Below are 22,077 nucleotides of genomic sequence, written 5' to 3'. Positions count from 1 at the left end.
CTATGGGTAATTTGAGATGCGCACTTTATTTCTTTGGTTTATAAATGGTTACTCAGTAATATACATTTTACTCTGAGTGGTAATCTTACAGCCCACATCCGAACTGTACACGCCAAAGAGAAACCATATCAGTGTGAATACTGCCAGAAGTGATTTTGTCAGAGTGGTCATCTTACAACCCACGTCAGAACTACATGTACGCACATCAAAGAGAAGCCATACATGTACCAGTGCGAGTTTTGTCAGAAATTCTTTGCAATGAAATCTCGCCTAAAAAGGAATTTTTTTTCAAGCATCTATATCTCACATTATTTATGAGATGCTCATATCATGTTGCATATCAATTGATAGCTACATGTACTTAGTTTATTCCTCTATTCAATGACACAGCATTTGAAACAATCGCCTTTTTCACGGCTGAGTATATGTCTTGTGAATGTAGTGGGGTCTCAAACTTAATATGGCAAATTGCCATTATTCTGTGCTCAAGTAACATTAGTCACCAACCTGAATAGGGGGTGGAAAAACCATTCACAGCCATAACAGCCGAGCACCTCCTTCTCATGCTGCACACCAGCCTGGTCACACGTTGCTGTGGGTTGCCATTCTACATTCTTCTACCAGGATTCGTCGCAGGTTATTCAACGTGGTTGCATTGGCCACTCTGGCACGCACAGCACAAGTGGTCAATTGGGTTGAGGTCTGGGCTGATGGCAGGCCATTTCATTCTCTCTACTCCCATATTCCTTGACTACTCTGGCTCTGTGGTGGCAAGCATTGTCATTTTGTAGGATTGCATCAGGTCCCAGATTGTGAAGACATGGGATTGCAGAATTTGATGCACAGAATAATGGTCAATTTGGTACATTCTGTATGTACATGTAGTAGGTTGGGTTACACCAATCAAACGTTTTCATGTGGCCTTACTGGGACATGACAGTGGCATGTCTAGTTGTGTGAGCAAACTCTGTACTTGTCTATTTGATACATCTACCAGCATGCCAGTCATCTCATGGATAAACCACAATTCTAAATATGATAATTAAAAGTTGTTACACTAGTTATTATGACTTTTGAAAATCCAGTGTGAATACTGTCTGAAATGGTTTGTACTTAAGGGATCTGAAATGAGCGTTTAGAGCGTTTCGACAGTATTTTTAGGGGACATGAGAGCACCACAGACGTATCCAATTGCATTCTGAATACGAAGAATGTCTTTCTGATATCAAATAATTTTCATTTTTTGAAAATCACGATATAATACAAATTTTATGACAAATTATAAAAATTTGATATTTATGGATTTTTTCCCAAAAGACCTAATTTTTTTTTTGGTGTTTTGGGAAAAAAAATCCATATCTTCAATACGAAAGGTCAAAATTTTCAATTGATCGTCGGCATTTCATCCCACCTACATACACGTTAAGTATAAATCATCAGATTTATAAAATTTACTTCGAGTACTGTTAAATATCAAAAATATCAATTTTTAATGATTTGCCATAAAATGTGTATTACATTGCGAATTTCAAAAAATCAAAATTATTTGATATGAGAAGGACATTCTTCGTATTCAAAATGCAATTCGATATGTCTGATGTGCTCTAATGTCCCACAATAAATACTGTCCAAACGTTCATACCCCACCCCTTAAAGAAGACATTTTTATTATTGTTTAACATTTCAGATTGGATTCACTGATATACATTTGTGCTGTTGAAACTACAAGTTCCACATCGGCAATAGTACAAAAGGCAGTGAGGATTGTAGTCTTTGCTCCGCTGTTTGCTAGTATTGACTTCCATGGTTGATTTGAGGTGCGCACACAATATTCTTTGATTCTATAATGTTCACTCAGTAATGTATGTATAAACATCTAGAGGCAACAATGAAACTTTTGAAACCATTTCGCTGTACATTCTGTAGAATGAACCATTATTCTTTGGATAAATTGAAGAACCATGTTAGCAGACATCTAATTAAATATGCGCATGCTCATAGACGTAGAAAATGTTTATTTTGTCAGCAAATCTTGGCAAAATGTGGTAGGCTGTGTAGACACCTGAATATCCTCAGGAAATTATCGGGAAAATGTAATAATTGTTTGGTACGTTTTTCAAATGATTTTGACTTAGTCACACACAAACGGTTGTGTACTTCTAGTGGTGTCAACACTGCGAGTAGAAGTGACATCAAAGAGAAGCCATATCAATGTGAATACTGTCAAAAGTGTTATACTCAGCGTGGTAATCTTACAGCCCACATCCGTACTGTTCACACCAAAGAGAAACCATATCAGTGTGAATACTGTCAGAAATGCTTTGTAATGAAATATCTCCTAAAGAGGCACGTTCGAACTCACACGAAAGAGAAACCCTATCAGTGCGAGTACTGCCTGACATGTTTTACTCAGCGTGGTAGTCTTACAATCCACATCAGAAATACTCACACCAAAGAGAAACCATACCAGTGTGAATACTGTCAGAAATGCTTTGTTACTAAATCTCTCCTTAAGAAGCATGTTCGAACTCACACCAAAGAGAAACCATATCAGTGCGAGTACTGCCAGAAGTATTTTACTCAGAGTAATAGTCTTTCAACTCATATCAGAACGTTTCACACCAAAGATAAACCATATCAGTGTGAGTACTGTCAGAAATGCTTTGTAATTAAATCTCATCTAGAGAGGCATGTTCGAACTCACACCAAAGAGAAACCGTATCAGTGTGACTACTGTCAGAAGTGTTTTTCTGTGAGTGATAAACTTGCAAGACACAAATCTATTCACACCAAAGAGAAACCCTATCAGTGTGAATTCTGCCAGACGTGTTTTACTCAGAAGAGTAGTCTTACAAGACACATCGGAGATGTTCACAACAAAGAGAAACCATATCAGTGTGACTACTGCCAGAAGTGTTTTACTGAGAGGAATCGTCTTTCAACTCACATCGGAACGTTTCACGCCACAGAGAAGCCATACCAGAAGTGTTTTACTCGGGGTGTTAGTCATACAAGACCTATTCACACCAAAGAGAAACCATATCAGTGTGCATACTGCCGGAAGTGGTTTTCTCAGAGTGGTAGTCTTACAACCCACATCAAAACTATTCACCCCAAAACCAAAAGTAAACCTTATCAGTGTGAATACTGTATGAAATGCTTTGCAGTTAAATCTAACCTAAAAAGGCACATTCGAAGTCACACCACAGAGAAGCCTTATCAGTGTGAGTTCTGTCAGAAGTGTTTTACTCAGAGTGGTAATCTCATAACCCACATCAAAACTATTCACAACCAAGATAAACAACATCAGTGTAAGTTCTGTCAGAAATGCTTTGTGTATAAATTTCAACTAAAAAGTCACATTCGAACTCACACCAAAGAGGAACCATATCAGTGCGAGTACTGCCAGAAGTATTTTTCTCAGAGTTGTAATCTTACAACCCACATCAAAAATATTCATACCAAAGAGAAACCATATCGGTGTAAATACTGTCAGAAATGCTTTGTAAGTAGAGCCCACCTAAAAAGACACATTCGAACTCACACAAAATAGAAATCATAGCAGTGTTAGTACTGCCAGAAACGTATGAAGATAGTCATACCAAAGAAAAACCACATCAACTGATGTGTTAGAAATGCTTTTTCCACACCGATAAATATTACCTAGAACGGCGCATTTTAACTCACACCAAAGAGAAATCCTATCCACAGTGAGAGTATTGCCAGAAGTAGGTATCTTAAATTGGTTATTAAAATCTGGACTTACTATTTTTAACTGGTGACGTTTCATATCCTGGTTGTTTTTTCAAGCAGTTTGATTTCTCATAGGCGATTGGTTAGTGACCCTTGATGGGGATCACAGGACTGGGCAAGTGAATTTCGGGGGGCACAAATTACTGCAAAAAGTAGAAATTTTTTGCAATTTTGGGTTTTCACTGTGGGACCACAGGAGGTGGGGGGAAGAGTTCTGACGGGGGGGATTGCCCATGGCTCCCGTGGCGCCGCCACTGGTCGTTGAGGGATCTGTAGGCCCCCGCCAAGTTGTGGCGCAGACGTCCTCTGTTCAGATGGCTCCTGCTTCACATACAGCGTCTTTAATACCTCTCTCAAACCACCGCGATTCTCTGTCCAATATGACAATTGTCTTCATTATATGAAACGTGTGGTTGGTACTGTTGAGATGCAAATACACAGAGTCTCCACAACCGGATGTGTTTAGCCAGGAGTTGCTTAGTTTCCCCTGCATACAAGTCTTTGCGCCCTTTGTTTTTACATAAAATTGCGTAAAACGGTTTCGAAAACTTTTCCTAGCATAACGAGACTGTAAATACACCCCAGTGTATGTAGCTGGGAAAAGCAGACCATCATATTAATTTATGAAAAAAAATTGACCTTTCGTATTGAAGATATAATTTACATGAAGTGTCCAAAAAAACCATAAAATTATTATTCTTGCTAAACTTTATAAGTATCTTTAATACAAAAGGTAAAAATGTTCATTATGATGACCGGCTTTTCATCCCAGCTACAAACGTTAAATTTCAATTTTTAATAATTTGCCATATGTATTATTATATCGCGGATTTCAAAAAAGCTTAATTATTTCAATTTGATATCAGAAGGACTGCAATTTGGTGTCCCCGATGTGCTCTTATAGGTCCCACAAAAATACTGTGCAAAGGTGGGTGACCGAGCTCTTAAAGGGGATTATGATTGATGAAAATGTAGGCAAATAAGACATTTTTTTAAATTCAAAAATTGTTTAACATTTCAGATTGGATCCACTGATATACATGTCTGCTGTTGAAACTACAAGTTCCAGTGGAAATAATATAGAAGACAGTGAGTGCACCATTGTTTAGTATTGACTTCTGTGGGTAATTTGAGATGCGCACATAATTTTCTTTCGTTTATAAATGTTTACTCAGTAATATACACATTGCAACATTTACAGGCAACAATGAAACTTTTGAAACCATTTTGTTGCATAATTTGTGGAATGAACCATTATTCTTTGGATAAATTGAAGAGCCATGTTAGCAGACATTTAGTTAAATATGTGCATGCTCATAGACGTAGAAAAAAGTGTTTATTTTGTCAGAAAAGCTTGACAAAATATGGTACGCTGCGTAGACACTTGGATAACCACAGGACATTATCAGATAAATGTAAAAATTGTTTGATAAGTTTTTCAAATGATTTTGACTTTGTCACTCACAAACGGGTGTGTACTTCTAGCGGTGTTAACACTGCGAAAAGTGACATGAAAAAGAAGCCATATCAGTGTGAGTACTGTCATAAATGCTTTGCAATTAAATCTTACTTAGAGAGGCACGTTCGAACTCACACAAAAGAGAAACCACATCAGTGTGAATACTGCCAGAAGTGTTTTACTCTGAGTGGTAATCTTACAGCCCACATCCGAACTGTACACGCCAAAGAGAAACCATATCAGTGTGAATACTGCCAGAAGTGTTTTTATCAGAGTGGTCATCTTACAACCCACGTCAGAACTACATGTACGCACATCAAAAAGAAACCATATCAGTGCGAATACTGTCAGAAATGCTTTATTATGAAATCTCGCCTAGAAAGGCACGTTCGAACTCACGCCAAAGAGAAACCATATCAGTGTGATTACTGCCAGAAGTGTTTTACTCAAAGAAGTAGTCTTACAACCCACATCCGAAATGTACACTCCAAAGAGAAACCATATCAGTGCGTGTACTGCCAGAAGTGGTTTAGTCAGAGTGGTAATCTTAGAGCCCACATCCGAACTATACACGCGAAAGAGAAACCTTATCAGTGTGAATACTGCCAGAAATGTTTTTCTCGGAATGCTCACCTTACAATCCACATGAATGCTGCTCACTCTTAAGAGAAACCATATCAGTGCGAGTACAGCCGGAAGTGGTAGATAACCCACAACAGAACTGTTCACACAAAAGATAATCTGTATAAGTGTGAGTACTGTCAGAAATGTTTTATAAGTAAATCGGAAATAAAAAGAAGATCTCACACCAAAGAGAAACCATATAAGTGTGAGTACTACCAGAAGTGTTTTAAGAGTGGGGGTCTTGCAACCCACATCAGAACTATTCACACCAAAGAGAAACCGTATCAGTGTGAGTACTGTCAGAAATGGTTTGTAAATAAGGGGCTGTGCAATAATTATGAGCCACCGGGGGGTGTAAAATTTCCGAACAGCCTGCTAAAATCGCTTGCCCCCCTCTCGGCCTGCCAAATATCGCTCCCCCCCTCGGCCCGACAAAAAATCTTCCCCCCTTTACACACGCCAAATTTTTGGGATCCCAATTTGCAAACCTTAAACAGTTTAGATATATGTTGGGAGTGCAGCGAGCATATTAAAGCGCTTCCATTTCTTTTTTCCTAAGGCTTTTTAGAGCTTTTTTATTTAAAAGGCGCCCCATGAATGTGTGCCAAAAATCGCTTGCCCCTCCCCCCCTCTCGGCTGGCCAGAAATTGCTTGCCCCTCCCTTTCAGGTTGCCAAAAAATTATTGCCCCCCCAATTTTACCCTCCCCCAGGGCTCATAATTATTGCACAGCCCCTAAATCACATACCAAGAACACCAAGAAAGAGGGAAACAAATATCTATTGACATAAATATTAACGAAAATGACACAAATTTGAAGAAAATAGAAAATTTTGTGGCAATTTTTCCCAAAAATACAAAATTTATTTTGGTATTTTTGGGGACAATCCATATCTTCAATACGAAAGGTAAAAATTTTCAATTGATCGTCTGCTTTAAATCCCAAGTACTTATCATTAAATTGATAAAGTTCACTTTGAGGACTGTTAAATATCAATAATATCGGAATGCAAGTCTCTATGTCTGATGTGCTCTCATGTCCTACAAAAAAACTGTCCAAACGCTCATACTCCAAAAAGAAAAAAACAAAAACAAACAAAAAAACCCCCATAAAATGAAACAGCATAAGATATCATTGCTGATCAATTTTAAGTTTGAAGTTGATTGATGGCGAAGTCATGCAGATGGCCATACTAAAGTAAGTTCCAATTATGATACTAGTATAAACATTTTTAACATGGTCATCATTATTTTTGTAGGTCTCTCACTGTTGTACAGAACTATCTCATTTTGGAAAATGGATCTCATTTTGAAAATCATCTCAAATTGGATAGAATTGAGATGCAATTTGAGAATGAATTTGAGTACCAATATGAGATCCATAATCACCCAATTGGTGCTTAGTACAAAATGCTTGTCATCTCATGGTCAAAGAAGTTGGATGGGGATCACCAAAATTGTATTTTGGTAGAGCAAGGCCTAAATGCTCCAATTTAAGTAGCATTGGGAATTTAGTGCTTACAAGTTACAGATCATGTTTCTCTGCCAAGAAGACAAGGTCAATACCAGTGCATGTACATGTGTTATTGATACTACACTAATGTATCCCACATTATCAGGGTTTTGTTTCAGTTTTCTCTACGATGAATTATTTCCACATTACAAAACTCTTTTTATTTATTTTTTTAAAATAAATACTAGTAGTAGCAAACAACCAGAAAATGAACCTTTCTGTTAGATATTCCTTTGTTTATAAAGTTTGCTATTTTACTATACTGTATTTTTGTGCAAATGATTTTTGGCATTAGGCCTACCTGTTTTTTATTTCCCACTTAAAAGTACCTGACATATTTTTCACTCAATGTTGGTGCTCAAGAATTAAATGAAACCACTTTTCTGTAGGAACGTGTGCATCAAATTTATCACATTCTCGGCTAACACAAATTGCATTCTCTATTTTTTCCCTACAAACTTGATTAAGATTTGTTAAATTCCCTCCCTCTCAAACTTAACTGGAGAAAAGCTGAAAAATCTTATGACATTACTATTTATAGTTTACTACAAATGCATTCAACATCAGAGGGTTGACCTTGTTTGGGGACAAGAACAAGAGGCATGAATTGGTTGTTTACAAAAGACCATGAACAGCAATTAAACCTAATATACTTGACCATGAGAAGTCCAGACACTGGGTACATCTGGTTCCATGTACCATACTTCACCAACTATAATAGTTAGCACCCAATAAAACTAATTGGGTGGATTATATCTCAATTTGACACTCAAATTGGATCTCATATTGGATCTCAAATTGCTTCTCAATTCTATTCAATTTGAGATGATTCCAAAATGAGATCCATTTTCCAAAATGAGATACTTTTGAATAGCAGTGTCTTTCGATACATAGAGCCTAGGCAATTTAATTAATGATGTACTGGATGACACAAGTTGATTTTTGTAATATTGATAGCCTGTGTTCACTTGTCTTCTTTTTATACTTTTGAAGAGAGTACTGTAGGTAATCTCCTATAATTGAAGACCGAATAAAAAAACTAGTTGTGTATTACGTCCTGTCAACCACGTCAGCAACCATTCACGCCACACCTTTGCCCTGACGTCAGACGCAAACTAGTGTTTTAATTCGGTTTTCAATTATAAGTAGTAAGATGATACATGATGCTGCTTAATGGCAATATATGTGGCTACCGATGAGAAGAGTTTAATAGTTCAAGAGATTACAGTTCATATGCACTACAATCGTGTCAGAGTAATAGTACATACAGAGGTGATTAAGGCTATGGAGCCATTTTAAGAACACCCCTCATTTAGTTGTAAAAGATAATTGAATTTTGCACAGGTGGTCAAGTTCAAAGTTATTCAAACTTGCTCACAACCCACACCATCGCATCCGCTGGCCATAGGGATTCAGAAAAAGTATTCTTTGACCTACATGTATCTATGACTTTTGATTATGAAGTTATGGGCAAAAGTCACATTGTGATGTCATGTCTAACTTTGGCTCCGCAAGGGGTGACAATTAAATTGCTCTTTATTTTTTGGTTCAAAATGGTGTTAAATTATTCATCTATTGCACTTGAAGAAATGAGAAAAAAATAGTTTTAACCCTCATAGAGTGATTTCTTTTAAGAAATCACTCTTTGTGTTTCCAACAGTTGTCAAGGTGAAATTGACTCAATAAAGAATTCAATGTGAAATAGTGGATATTGTCCTATTTTGCTTTACCAAGGTAATGGAACATCCTACATAGATAAAGGTATTTTTTTTAAATCTTCATAACAAAACAAATAGTTTGAGACCATTGTCAACAAAACAAAATCATTTTCGCCCCATGTGCAGCCCCAATTTGACCTATGACCTCGCAATGTTGCCTATTTGCTGAAAACTTTGTTTTTAACAAAGAAAAGTCCGAGCAATTTTGAACACGAGTTCAATTTCTTACAATTGTCTCGTTGTGCAAACCGTTCGTAGTGCTGATCATATTTCAAACTCATTAACTTGGCGATTCCGTTGCGTTTTGTAACAGAGGCGGTGCTTAATATTTGTTTTGCAGGGTTGGCTTGCCACTCACTGCTTCATTCGGCAAATCAATTATTATTAATCTACCAATTTGTTGTCGTACTGTCCTTCATGCACAAGCAAGCAGAATTCTTCCAATTAGTGCATCAGAAGTACAACCTCGGAAAAACTTGTTTACATTATTGACCGATCGGTACCTTGAATCATAGTTGCTACAGCTGATAAGATAAGATTTTACTACTAGCCAATTACATGCAGTAATGATGTTATGTATGATGTGCACCCTGAATATCAACTTACAAGTTGCAAAATTTCATACACATTATGATAAAACAAATTATAGCTTTCTAACTGCTACTGCTTTTTGTGAACTTCAATGCGGGTTTGTTTGTTTGTTTTAAATGATCTTCCCATAGGAACTTGACAACAACCCATAATAGGAGAGGGTTCGCGGCTCACACTACCCCCATCCCCAGTCTACCCCAAGCTGCATGGCCCCAGTAGGCCGATTTCGACAAACTTTTCCGTCTTTCAGGAAATGCCATTTCGTAAGACTTGCATCTTGACAATCCTTTTTGGACGGTACAATATTTGCTCTAGCCGTTTTGGGTAACGAGAAAGGTTCCACTGATTCCAGTCTCTAACACCACTAAAAAAAATTTCAGATTAAAATGTTTTGACGACATTTTGACAAATATGTGTATCAATATTTTGGGTATTCTGCCATACATGTATATTATTATTAATCTACACTTCCTGTCAACATAATTGATGAACACAAAAATGTACAAGAAAATGGTTTCAAAAGTTCCATTGTCATGTGTTTACACTATATGCATTATTTAACGCGGCTGTGTACTCAAGACGTTGTTTCTTTCGCAAAATTGAGATTTTTTGATATTTGTTACTTTGTTATGTTTTTTATAAATACAAGGAAAGAAAATCCAGATTTATAAACTCCAACTGCGCTATTTTATGGATTTTATTTCACTATTTCATTCGTGTTTGCAATTTTAAAAGAGAGAAAATCTTTGTTGTATCAGCGAGGTACACGCGCGCAACAACGCATCGCGCTGCGTATCGCGCAATTTGTTAACGCACAGATACGCTACGCATACGCGACGCGTATCTGCATGCGTGGCGCATCCTTTGGAAACACTAATTTCAAGTGGTCAAATGGCTCCGTTTTAGCTGATAAAATGTGGGTTTTTTCAAGTTCTCTCCCTCGATTTGAATATCAAGTTATGAATGGATTTCGCTCAAACATCTCAACGGGCTGTGGATTTACCCGATGTTCACGTAATATAAGGTAGAAAAACGAAAACTGCCGCATTCTCCTGTGAGATTCGATGAAAGGGCAAAATGTGACCACTTTAAACTTCAACGGCCATTATTTCAATGTTCATTTTCTCGGTAAAATGACGATTTAGGTACACGATAACTCAATAAATACAGCATCTATAGGTAAGCAAATATGATCATCGTAAAGAGCATGATCGACTCAAGAAACGGTTTTCTCATTTTTTATATTTTGGTCTATTTCCGATTTTAGGCATCATTTTGTGCAAATAGGCGTTTGTGAATTTTAAAAGTTCATTTTGATGCCTTATATGGTCAATATCTCAAAAACTAAGGCCAATATCAAAAAAATAAAAAAACCGTTTTTGGAATGGAGCCTCATGATTGAGCTAAAAACAAAATAAAATATTTTGGAAAGAGTGTTTTTATGTTATGATGTACCAAAAAAATATTGCCAAAAACTCACTTTTTTGTGATTTTCTTCATAATTGTTGTTTTTACCCCAAATCTGTATTTATATTAAGATTTATTGATGTCTTGCCTTTATAAAAATGTATACTTTTATATGTCTTGCGCGAATAATTACAAAGTTATTGCACTTTTACTACATGCATGTCTGAGAGTACACAGCCACCTTAATATGGACTACAGTTTTACTTTGATGGGTTGTTAAAAACCGTGATTAAGTTAAATATGTTTGGTTTAAATATTGATGTGAAAAATTAATAAAAATTAATAATATTCAATATTTCACAAAACCAGTAATGTTTAGGTCGTACGTTATCGATCTTTCTCTATTAAAGAAGAATCCATCAATATTATGCAAATTCCTAGGACCAGCAATTTTTATTGTGTTTCAGCTGATTTCCACTTTTCTGAGTATTTCTGCATCAATTAAATGAAAACATATTTTGTCAGTGTTTTTATTAGAATATTTGCAATTAAAATGATGAATAAACTGCATTTTCTGTCATTTTTTTTATGACATTCAAATTGTTTTACCATTTCAGATATTTTGTACCAGTGATACAATTCTGCATTTTAAACGACAAGTTCCACCAGGGCTAATAGAGAAGAATTTTTTGTGATCCTACTTGCTGCACCACTGTGTTGACTTTCCGTGGTTGGTTTGAGGTGCACACAGATATTTTATTTGAGCTACGTTTTTTAATGTTGTAAGATTATTTTAAAGTTCACTATTAAGTAATATAATTCATATTGCAAACATCTACAGATAACAATGAAACTTTTGAAACCATTTTGTTGTACATTTTGTGGAATAAACCATTATTCTTTGGATAAATTGAAAATCCATGTCAGCCGACATCTAGTTAAATATGTGCGGGCTCGTAGACGAAAACAGTGTGTATTTTGTCAGAATAGCTTGTCAAAATATGGTATTCTGTGTTCATACTCGAATAACCACAGGAAGAATTTGTCAGACAAATGTAAAAACTGTTTGAAAGGTTATTCAAATGATTGTGATTTAATCATCCACAAAGTAATGTGCACTTCCAGTTGTCTCAAAACTGACATCAGAAGTGACACCAAAGTGAAACCATATCAGTGTGAGTACTGCCAGAAGTGTTTTACTCAGAGTGGTAGTCTTACAACCCACATCAGAATTCACACCAAAGAGAAACCATATCAGTGTGATTACTGTCAGAAAAGCTTTGTAAGTAAATCTCACTTACAAAGGCACTTCCAAACACACACCAAAGAGAAACGACATCAGTGTGAACACTGCCAGAAGTTTTTTGCGCATAATAGTAATCTTAAAACTCACATCAGAACTACTCACACTGAAGACAACCCGTATCAGTGTGAATTCTGTCAGAAATGCTTTGTACACAAATCTCGCCTAGAAAGGCATGTTCTAACCCACACCAAAGAGAAACCCTACCAGTGTGAGTACTGCCAAAAGTGTTTTTCTCAGAAAGGTAGTCTTAAAACCCACTTCAGAACTCACAACAAAGAGAAACCATATCATTGTGAGTACTGTCAGGAATGTTTTCCAAATGAATATCAACTAGAAATGCACATCCGTCGATCTCACACCAAAGAGACATATCAGTGCGAGTACTGTCAGAAATGCTTTGCGAATAAATCTCACCTGGATAGGCACATTCGAACTCACACCAAAGAGAAACCGTATCAGTGTGACTACTGCCAGAAGCGTTTTGCGTATAAAAGTAATCTTAAAGCTCACATCCAAAACTTCTCACATCAAACACAAACTATAGCAATGTCAGAACCGTACGCAAAACTGAGAGAAAATGGAATTTTTGGTCTGTAAAGGGTAAGTTTTTCACACAAAAAAAATCAGCAAGCGCACTTTCTTTGGTTGAAAATCCTGGGAGCACTGTCCAAAATGAATAGTTTATAATTACCATCTAGCAAGGCACGTTGGAAATCACAACCAAGAAAAAGCAGTGTGATTATTGCTTTGCTATAAGGCCTAAAAATAAGTTTGATTGGCGTAACCCGACCAACTCTAAAATATTCTTGACCCTAGACTTTTTTTTTTTTTTTTACCAAAACATTTTTAAAAAGTGGATATTAAAAAAATTAAAGAAAAAGTTCCAAGGCATCATCCGACCGATCTACCCTATCTTTTTATTACGCCAATCAAACAATTTTTAGGTCTAAGTAAAACCATGGTAAAACTCACACCAAAGAGAAAGCAAAACAATGTGAATACTAAAAATGCTTCATACAAGTGGATTATTCCCAAGCAAACGTGTTACAGAAATCAGTAAAAAAATGTCGTGGTCATATAAAGGTTATTATAAACATGTCATTCACAAACATTTTCGAAAACTTGATCAAAACTTTCTAACAGGTTATTGAACTGTAAATTACTAATTTGAAAAATGTTTCTTGAAACTGTTTACCGTATTTCCTCGAATAAACGTCCCCGGGGCGTTGCATTAACCAAACGGGGGGGCGTTTATTAGAGGTCATTTTTAGCACAATTCCCGTTAAAATCATTAGGTAAGCTTAAAAGTCACGCTAAAATGACGTACTATGAACTAGAAACACTGACTTTTGGTTCACTTCCGGGTTTCCGATGCAGATTTTCGCCAATTATTGCTGCTATTATCGACCATGTGAGTAACTTGGTAAGCTTACTACACAAGATAGCATTAGCCCTAGAACTCTGGCAATAGTATCCGTTTTTACTTCTACTAGGGCCAGAGGCACTTAACCTTTTTAGCCCAATTTTACGTACTTTTTCAGGCTTTTTTCAAACACTTCAGGTGTTTTCATGGATGATCATTCTCATGCCTGTTACATTGAAAAATTTGTTGGAGATGCTTGAACGATCCAGTACAAAAAATGACAGCATTTCAATGCTTGATCGAGGTCACTAATTAACATGATAAAACCCCTTGAGAACACACAATCGCCGGTCATTTCTAAAGATGCATTTATACTCAATCGCTTTTGGAGAAACCTGAATCGCACGCATGGTCAGTGTACTAAATCGCCGTCGTATTTGCCTGCTGAGCATGCGCATGATTCGCTGTTTTTCAAAAGCGACACGTAGGCCTATATTGACACCCTCTGTCGGTCAACGTTCTCTAAAATGGCACACATAACTTGTGTAGTTAGCGGCAATGATTCAGTCTGGGTATAAACACAGCTTTACACAATGACTAATTTACATAGGCACAAAAGACTGTGTTCATGTACCGTTACTCAGCCAAACATGGCAGAGTAGGTCCCGGATCTTCTGTACATGTTCCTATCTCCTCAACGTTATACCTTTCCAACAAGGAAAGAGATACGAAAGGCGAACGTCTAGATAGCATGGACATATCGGCATTTTTGAAACATCTTGGTTGAAAAAATTGGTGGGGTGTTTATTTGAAGGGGGTGGCGACCATTCGAGGAAATACGGTATATTATTTGACAAGAATTTACCTAGTGCTTAAGAGTACTGACTCGCTTCTGGTGCAACAAGGGTGGTCAAGCGTAACCCTGGAATTCTGGAAACTTTAGCATCATATTAAACTGCTAAATTGTTGGTCTAAAGTATATAAAAGTATACATATTTCTATACAAGAATGGCAAAGACTTGACAAATCCAGGTCTGCGGTCAAATTTGGGCAAAAATGCTCAGTTTTGGAGAAAATTAAAACAAAAAACCCAGGTTTTTTCACCCATTTTTTTTTCTCATGAAACGTAACAATTTTTTTTTTTAAACTAGATATTTAGGCCCCTTTATTTATTTATTTTGTTTTCTGATCAACTTCACCAAAAGTTTTTGAAATTTGGGGGAAAATCGGGCATTTTAAATAATTTTAAAGCAAAATTTAGCATTTTCCAACCATTTTTGGTGAAAATTTCTGAAAGTTGGTCAAAATTCAAAAAAATTAAAAACGCGTCCAAGATATTAAAATATCTAGTTTTTAAATGTTTTTACCCACGAATTCTTTTGTAACGTTTCCCGAAAAAAATTTGAGAAAAAAACCTGTTTTTTTGCAGTTATGAGACACGAAATTTTCCATAATTCCAGGGTTAAGACCAACTATAAATATAGCATAGCAACCATTAGATTAATTTCAGACATAGTCTTGTGGTACATTTAGAATTGGTTAAGGGGCTGTGCAATAATTATGAGCCCTGTGGAGGGTAAAATGGGGGGGGAGCAAGAAATTGTTGGCGAGCAGAAAGGGGGGAGGGAAGCAGTTTTGGCAAGTCGAGATCAGAGGGGGAAGCAAGCAATTATTGGCACACCTTCATGGGGCGCCTTTAAATAACCACGCTCTAAAAAGGCTTCATAGGAAAACAGTACGGAAATGCTTATAATATGCAAATTTTCCTGCTCGATTGCAAGTACCTATATCTAGACCATTTAAAGTTTGTAAATTGGGATCCCAAAAATTTGGCAGGGGGTGGGGGAGGGGGCTCATGATTATTGCACAGCCCCTAAATCAATTATGAGATTGCTCCATCCTTTTGAGGGATGTAGAGAGTCATACCTGTGAATTTACAACAATGTATATTGCAGTTTGAAAAGAGTGTATTTACCCCTTGCTGTCACAATCCATCCCGGTTTGTTCGCAGGGAGCATTTAAAATTAGCATTGCCATTTGAATAGCCTTAATCAAAAAAGACTGAATTACTTTGTTAAAGAGCTGGTAGTGTATAAAACAATGTATGACAATGCATTTTGTTTGATAATTTGTCATCTACATGTAATAAACCACAAACATATTCAGAAAAGTCCAATTTGCAAATGTAGTGCCTTTATTATCATTTCGTTGAATCGATCACCTGCATCAAAGATATTCCTATCTTGTTGTCCATTAGACGACCTTGATTTTATCCCATGAATAGTATCTTTTAGTGAGTGAACCCGACCCCTCATGCAAAAGTAGGAATTGGAGCCAGGTTTTTTTTTGGGGGTGGTATTAAAAAGCTCAAAAATTCTCAATCAGAGATGCCACTTTTCCTACTTTTGTCTGAATTCCTACTTTAATAAAGTCAAAATTTCAGCACTTTTATTTATTTTCAGCCCATTTTGGGACTTTTTTACTCTAAATTTACGCGCTATTTCATGTTTTTCAGACTTTTTGAGTGGTTCTTAGTGGCATCTCTGCAAATTGTGTCAAAAACCATCAATGTATTCCTCTGGTCATAAAGCTTCAGAAAATGGTTCTTTTTACCTATATCTGGGATGTACAGTTCCTGAGTTATTTCCAAAAAGGTCAAATGTCACATTTTTGCCTCTCTGGTAAAAATTATAAAAATGCTCCGATTTTGACAAAGAGGTGTTAAAATGCTCGTTTTAATATAACAATTCAAATTAAGATTTGATTACACAATGATGTAGGATGTTTTGTTACCAAGGTAATATGGCAAAATATGTCAAGTACCATTGAGGCCTATTGACCTTGACCTATTTTGATGCATTACGTATAGGTATAAACGAAAAAACATAGATTGTGCAGTCATATTTTAACAGTCTGCAAAATGTTGAATATCAATACTTTCTTTTTGGTTGAATATTCATTCGGAAACTAGTAATATTTTATTGAGATTGAACTTTCGCGGTTTGTAAAACCAGATGAATGACCCCAAATTGACCTTGACATTTTTGTCTCGCTGCGTTGGTCGCATATTCCATGATCCTGTAACAATCTATGGCGATATGACCCCAAAATGACTTGGACATGACCTTGTAACAAGAAGGGTCTAGATTTTGATGCAAAAAAAGTATGAATATATTCAAGATTTCACGAAACTAGTTTCTTTTTAGATAGTAAAACATAGATTTTTTTTTGTTCCCTAAGAAGAAGCCATCAATATTCTAAGATTTCAGATTTTTGTTGCATTAAAAATAAATGGAAATTACAATCTCAAAGTGGCCCTCTTTCGACCTTCCAAAAAATTGTCTGGGGCCAGGCGCAGACAGTGCATGGCATAGCGTCATATGGGCATGGGGCTATGTGCCTCCCCTTCTTAAAATTGAGAAAATCGCATAGGAAATTTGCTGACAAAAAGGGAACTGCTGTCATGTGCATAAACTTTCAAATCAACATGATAAACAACAGTAAATTAAGTTATCAACGTTTACGATTTCGGATATCTGGTGAAATGTTATTTCAAATCGTAAATTTTTAAACATTTCAGATATTTTGATACACGAGTTGAGGTATAGTTCTGCATTTGAAATTTACAAGTACGTTCCAACAGGCTGTTACAGAAGGCAGTCCGGATTGTGCTTGCTGCTCCATCTAGTGTTTGCTTGTGTTGACTATACAATAGTTGGTTTTGAGGTGCGCACATGATATTTTAATGTACGCTCAATAATACATTAATTGCAAAGATATATATTTTACAATGAAACTTTTGAAACCATTTCGTTGCAAATTTTGTGGAATGAACCATTAAATCAAATAAATGACATTATTATTTCTAATTGTTTTTAACGTTTCAGATATATTGATACAGAGATCACCAGGACCGTACTTTGCATAAGGCAGTGAGGATTGTGGTCTTGTCTTGCTTGCTGCCGGGGCTTGCTGTTCCACTGGCTTGTTTTTGTTGATGGTTGGTTTTGAGGTGCGCATAGGAATTTGAAGTACATATTTGAACTTTGTTTGTTTCTTTTAATGTGCACTCAGTAATATACATTTAAACTACAAACTTCTACAGTCAAAAATGAAACTTTTGAAACCATTTCGTTGCACATTTTGTGGATTGAACCATTATTCTTTGGATAAATTGAAAATCCATGTTAGCAGACATCTAGTTAAATATGCACGGGCTCATAGGTGTGTGTTTTGTCAGAAAGTCTTGTCAAAATATAGTAGGATGGACAGACAAGTGAAAAACCACGGGAAACTATCGGACAAATGTAACAATTGTTTGCAAGTTTTGTCAAATGATTTGCAAATGGCCCCAGACAAACGTAGGTACACTTGCAGCATAAGTGGCATCAAAGACAAGGCCTATAGCTATCACTCTGAGTACAAGTATTTTTCCCAGGGCAGAACATATCAGTGTGAGTATTGCCATAAATGCTTTGCAGGTAATTGGCCTCTAGAAATTCACATTCGAACACACACCAAAGAAAAACCATATCCGTGCGAGTACTGCCAGAAGCGTTTTCCTCGGAAAGGGAGTCTGAATATCCACATCAGAAGTATTCACACCAAAGAGAAACCCTATCAGTGTGAATACTGTCAGAAATGCTTTGTAATTAGATCTGACCTAAAAAGGCACATTCGAAGTCACACCAAAGAGAAACCATATAAGTGTGAGCACTGCCAGAAATGCTTTGTAGATAAATATCAATTAAAAAGTCACGTTCGAACTCACACCAAAGAGAAACCATATCGGTGCGAGTACTGTCAGAAGTGTTTTACTCAGAGTGGTGGTCTAAGCCATCACATCAGAAGTATTCACACCAAAGAGAAACCATATCAGTGTGAGTACTGCCAGAAATGCTTTGTAAATAAATATCAATTAAAAAGTCACGTTCGAACTCACACCAAAGAGAAACCATATCGGTGCGAGTACTGTCAGAAGTGTTTTACTCAGAGTAGTGGTCTTACAACCCACATTCGAACTAATCACACCAAAGAGAAACCATATAAGTGCGAGTACTGCCAGAAGTGTTTTTCTCAGAAAAGTAGTCTTACAACGCACATCCGAACTGTTCACACTAAAGAGAAACCATATCAGTGTGAGTACTGTCAGAAATACTTTGTAACTAAATCTCAACTAAAAACACACGTTCGAACTCACACCAAAGAGAAACCATATCGGTGCGAATACTGCCAGAAGTGTTTTACTCAGAAAGGTAGTCTGAATACCCACATCAGAACTATTCACAACTTATGAAGGCAAACTCTTATTCATACCAAAGAGAAACCATATCAGTGTGAATTCTGCAATTTTGTTGACAAATCTCACCTACAAAGTTGACATTCCTTATTATTACACCAAAGAGACCCATATCAGTGTGAGTACTGTCAGAAGTGTTTTTCTTAGAACTATTCACACCAAATAGAAATAGCAGTGAGTACTGTCAGAAGTGTTTTGTAGATAGATATTACCTAGTGACATATTACCACACCATGATTACCACCAACTAGTAACTAGTACCATATGTGACAGTGTTGGAGGACTCCTGACAACCTTGCACTGGCTTCCAGTTTGCCAATAAGTACTCATTAGTACTGTTTAAAATCTACTGTTTATGTTCCTGCTCGTACCTTCAGCTCGTTTTCTGACAGTAACTGGCTCGCTATTCCAAGACATAGCTACAGAATCAGTGGCAAAAGCAGGTAATATGTACCTAGAATTTCATGTTCGAACTTCTATCAAAGAGATCAAACCATCTCTCGTGGGAGTATTGTCAAAAATGCTTTATAATAAGTGGTAATCTACTCACACCAACGAGCAACCATATCAATGTGAACACTGTCAGAAATGCTTTGTAGATTATTCTTAAACACTTCAGAAGGTTCCTGCAATCTCATTGGTTCTTACCCGTGTGATATGACACGATATCACACACCTTAGCGCGTGCGTGTTGACGCGATACTCGTACCCGCTATTTGAACCCAATCGGAATGTGCATAGCAACAACAGGACTGATCGATTCTAAGCCCTAGGCCCGGGGGGGGGGGCACTCCAACTTTTGAGGTGATGTGTATGTAGGGCTGTTAAGACCCCTTTTTCAGCATCGCTGTCACCCAAAGACCCCATATTTTTTTACGAACACATGCTCTGTCACCCGAAGACCCCTATTTTTCCATTTGATCTGTCACCCAAAGACCCTTACAAGTTCAATTTAAACAGCAACTTTCATTTATCACTGATTTTGTTACTTATTTTGAAAAAACAATGACATTTGACGCCATTTAGAACTAGAAATTCGATTTTCGAGGTTTTTGCGGCGCTGTTTCGGCTCTCACCCAAAGATTACATTTAAAAAACGGTCATGTTCTCACCCAATGACCCCATATTTTTTACATTTTGCTCTCACGGAATGCCAAAAATCATGCTCTGACCCAATGACCCCATATTTTTTACATTTGGCTCTCACCGAATGCCCCTTAGTGCGAAAGTGCCAGCCCTACACCTATATCCATTTCATATTGAAGTGCCCCCCCCCGGGCCCTAGGTAATTCCTTGTAAAATGTAGGATTTAATTTCGTTAAAATATGGTATACTTATGATTAATATATTTATTTTCATTGAATTGTTTAAGAATGAGAATAAAGGTATTGTTTTTAGCCGCATCTATCGTCCCATATAACCCGAGACATCATTATTTTTGGCGTAAAACAACTCGGCTTCGCGTCGTTGTTTTACTTAAAATAATGATGTCGCCCGTGTTATATGAGAGGATAGCACTCCAGCGGCTAAAAACAATACCTTTATTCTCTAAATATCACCTAGAAAGACATCCAAATTCACACCAAACATGCCAAAAGAGAAAACAATGTTAATACTGCCAGAAGTGTTTTTCCTCAGATCAGAAAAACAATCTTATACTCACACCAAAAACAAAGCGAAACCATTAATCAGTATGAGTACTGTCAGAAATATCTGAAAATCCACAGAAATACTCACACCGAAAAGAACTCCTACAATGTGAGTATTCATAGCAAAGAGAAACCAGTGTGAATACTGTTCGACACATTCAAAAGACAATGAGGATAACAATAATTTCGGTATGAAAATATTTTCAATATTATAAGGCGTGGTGCAATAACTATGTGTACCCCTGGGGTGGTGAATTATAGGGGGGGGGGGGCAAATATTTTTTGGCAGTCCAAAGGGGGCAAGCATTTTTGGCAGGTCGAAAGGGGGGGGTGGCAAGCGATTTTTGGCACATATATTACCGTCCCTGGGCAAGGCACTTTATCATCATTGCCTATATGGGGTGGGTTGGATGTTTGTATAGTTTCTATGTTGCAATATTGGCGCTGATTAAGCTGCTATTTGCAAATTGTATTGTTTCTATTAATAGGTGTGATTAATGTAAATTCTAGCATAATTTGACCTGCGGGTCACCATTAGAGTTTATAATTGAACCTTACTTTTTGTTTATTCCATGAACCTGTAACAATCTATGGCAATATTTCCACAGGGTTACATTTCAAAGTTGCTCAAATTGTGTTAAAACCCATAAAAATGTATTCCTCTAATCACAAGGATTCAGAAAATGTCTTGGATGTTTCAATACTTAGGTAACACAGCAAAATAGGTCAAGGTCAATAGGCCTCAATGGAAGGAATAACCTAAATCGACTTGAACGAAACATCCTAGATGGTATAATCCTATCCTTATTTGATAAATTGTTTTATCAAAACAAACAATTTGAAACCCTTTTGGTTAAGTCGGGGCACTTTGACGTTTTTGATCCCCATAGAGCCAAAAACGTAACCTTTGACCTTTTCGGTTATAACTCAAGTACGTCCTAGATAGGTCACACTATACATTATCTGAATCCTTGTGACTAGAGGAATACGTTGGAACATTTTAACACAGTTTGAGCAACTTTGAAATTTGACCCTGTATAAAGTGTAACCCCGGGGCGAGAAACCTCCACCCCCATTTTGATGTGCCAAAAAATCTTTGCCCCCCCTTAGCACATGCAAGACTTTTGGGAACCCAAATTTAAAACCTTAAATTGTCTTATATTAAGTTAAGTCGAAATACATAAGTTATGAAACAGTTAATTTCTTTGTTAAAGAGTAGTGTATGAGAATGTATTTTGATTGACTATGTGTTTTCTAATAAACCATAAATAACTTAAAGACAAATACAATTTGCATACGAAGAGCCTTATTAGTCTAGTATATACCAGGGTTTAATGTGCATCCCCAGGACTCTACCACACCAACTTGTTTAGCTTCCTTTTATGTCCTATAACAC

At 36.7% G+C, this 22,077-nt stretch overlaps 1 protein-coding gene across 1 annotated transcript; it reads left to right on the top strand.

The window, feature by feature from the left end:
• Positions 1-17,279: 17,279 nt before the first annotated feature.
• On the top strand, positions 17,280-19,182 carry LOC140162907 (uncharacterized). The gene is made up of 2 exons (XM_072186217.1): positions 17,280-17,459; positions 17,621-19,182. Exon 2 carries the CDS (start codon positions 17,845-17,847, stop codon positions 19,027-19,029), a length of 1,185 nt encoding a protein of 394 aa, XP_072042318.1. The 5' UTR covers positions 17,280-17,459; positions 17,621-17,844; the 3' UTR covers positions 19,030-19,182.
• The last annotated feature ends 2,895 nt before the right edge of the window (positions 19,183-22,077 follow it).

Source organism: Amphiura filiformis, chromosome 10 (assembly GCF_039555335.1).
Source record: "Amphiura filiformis chromosome 10, Afil_fr2py, whole genome shotgun sequence".
Lineage (NCBI taxonomy): Eukaryota > Metazoa > Echinodermata > Ophiuroidea > Amphilepidida > Amphiuridae > Amphiura > Amphiura filiformis.
This window is presented reverse-complemented; position numbering and strand designations above follow the sequence as displayed.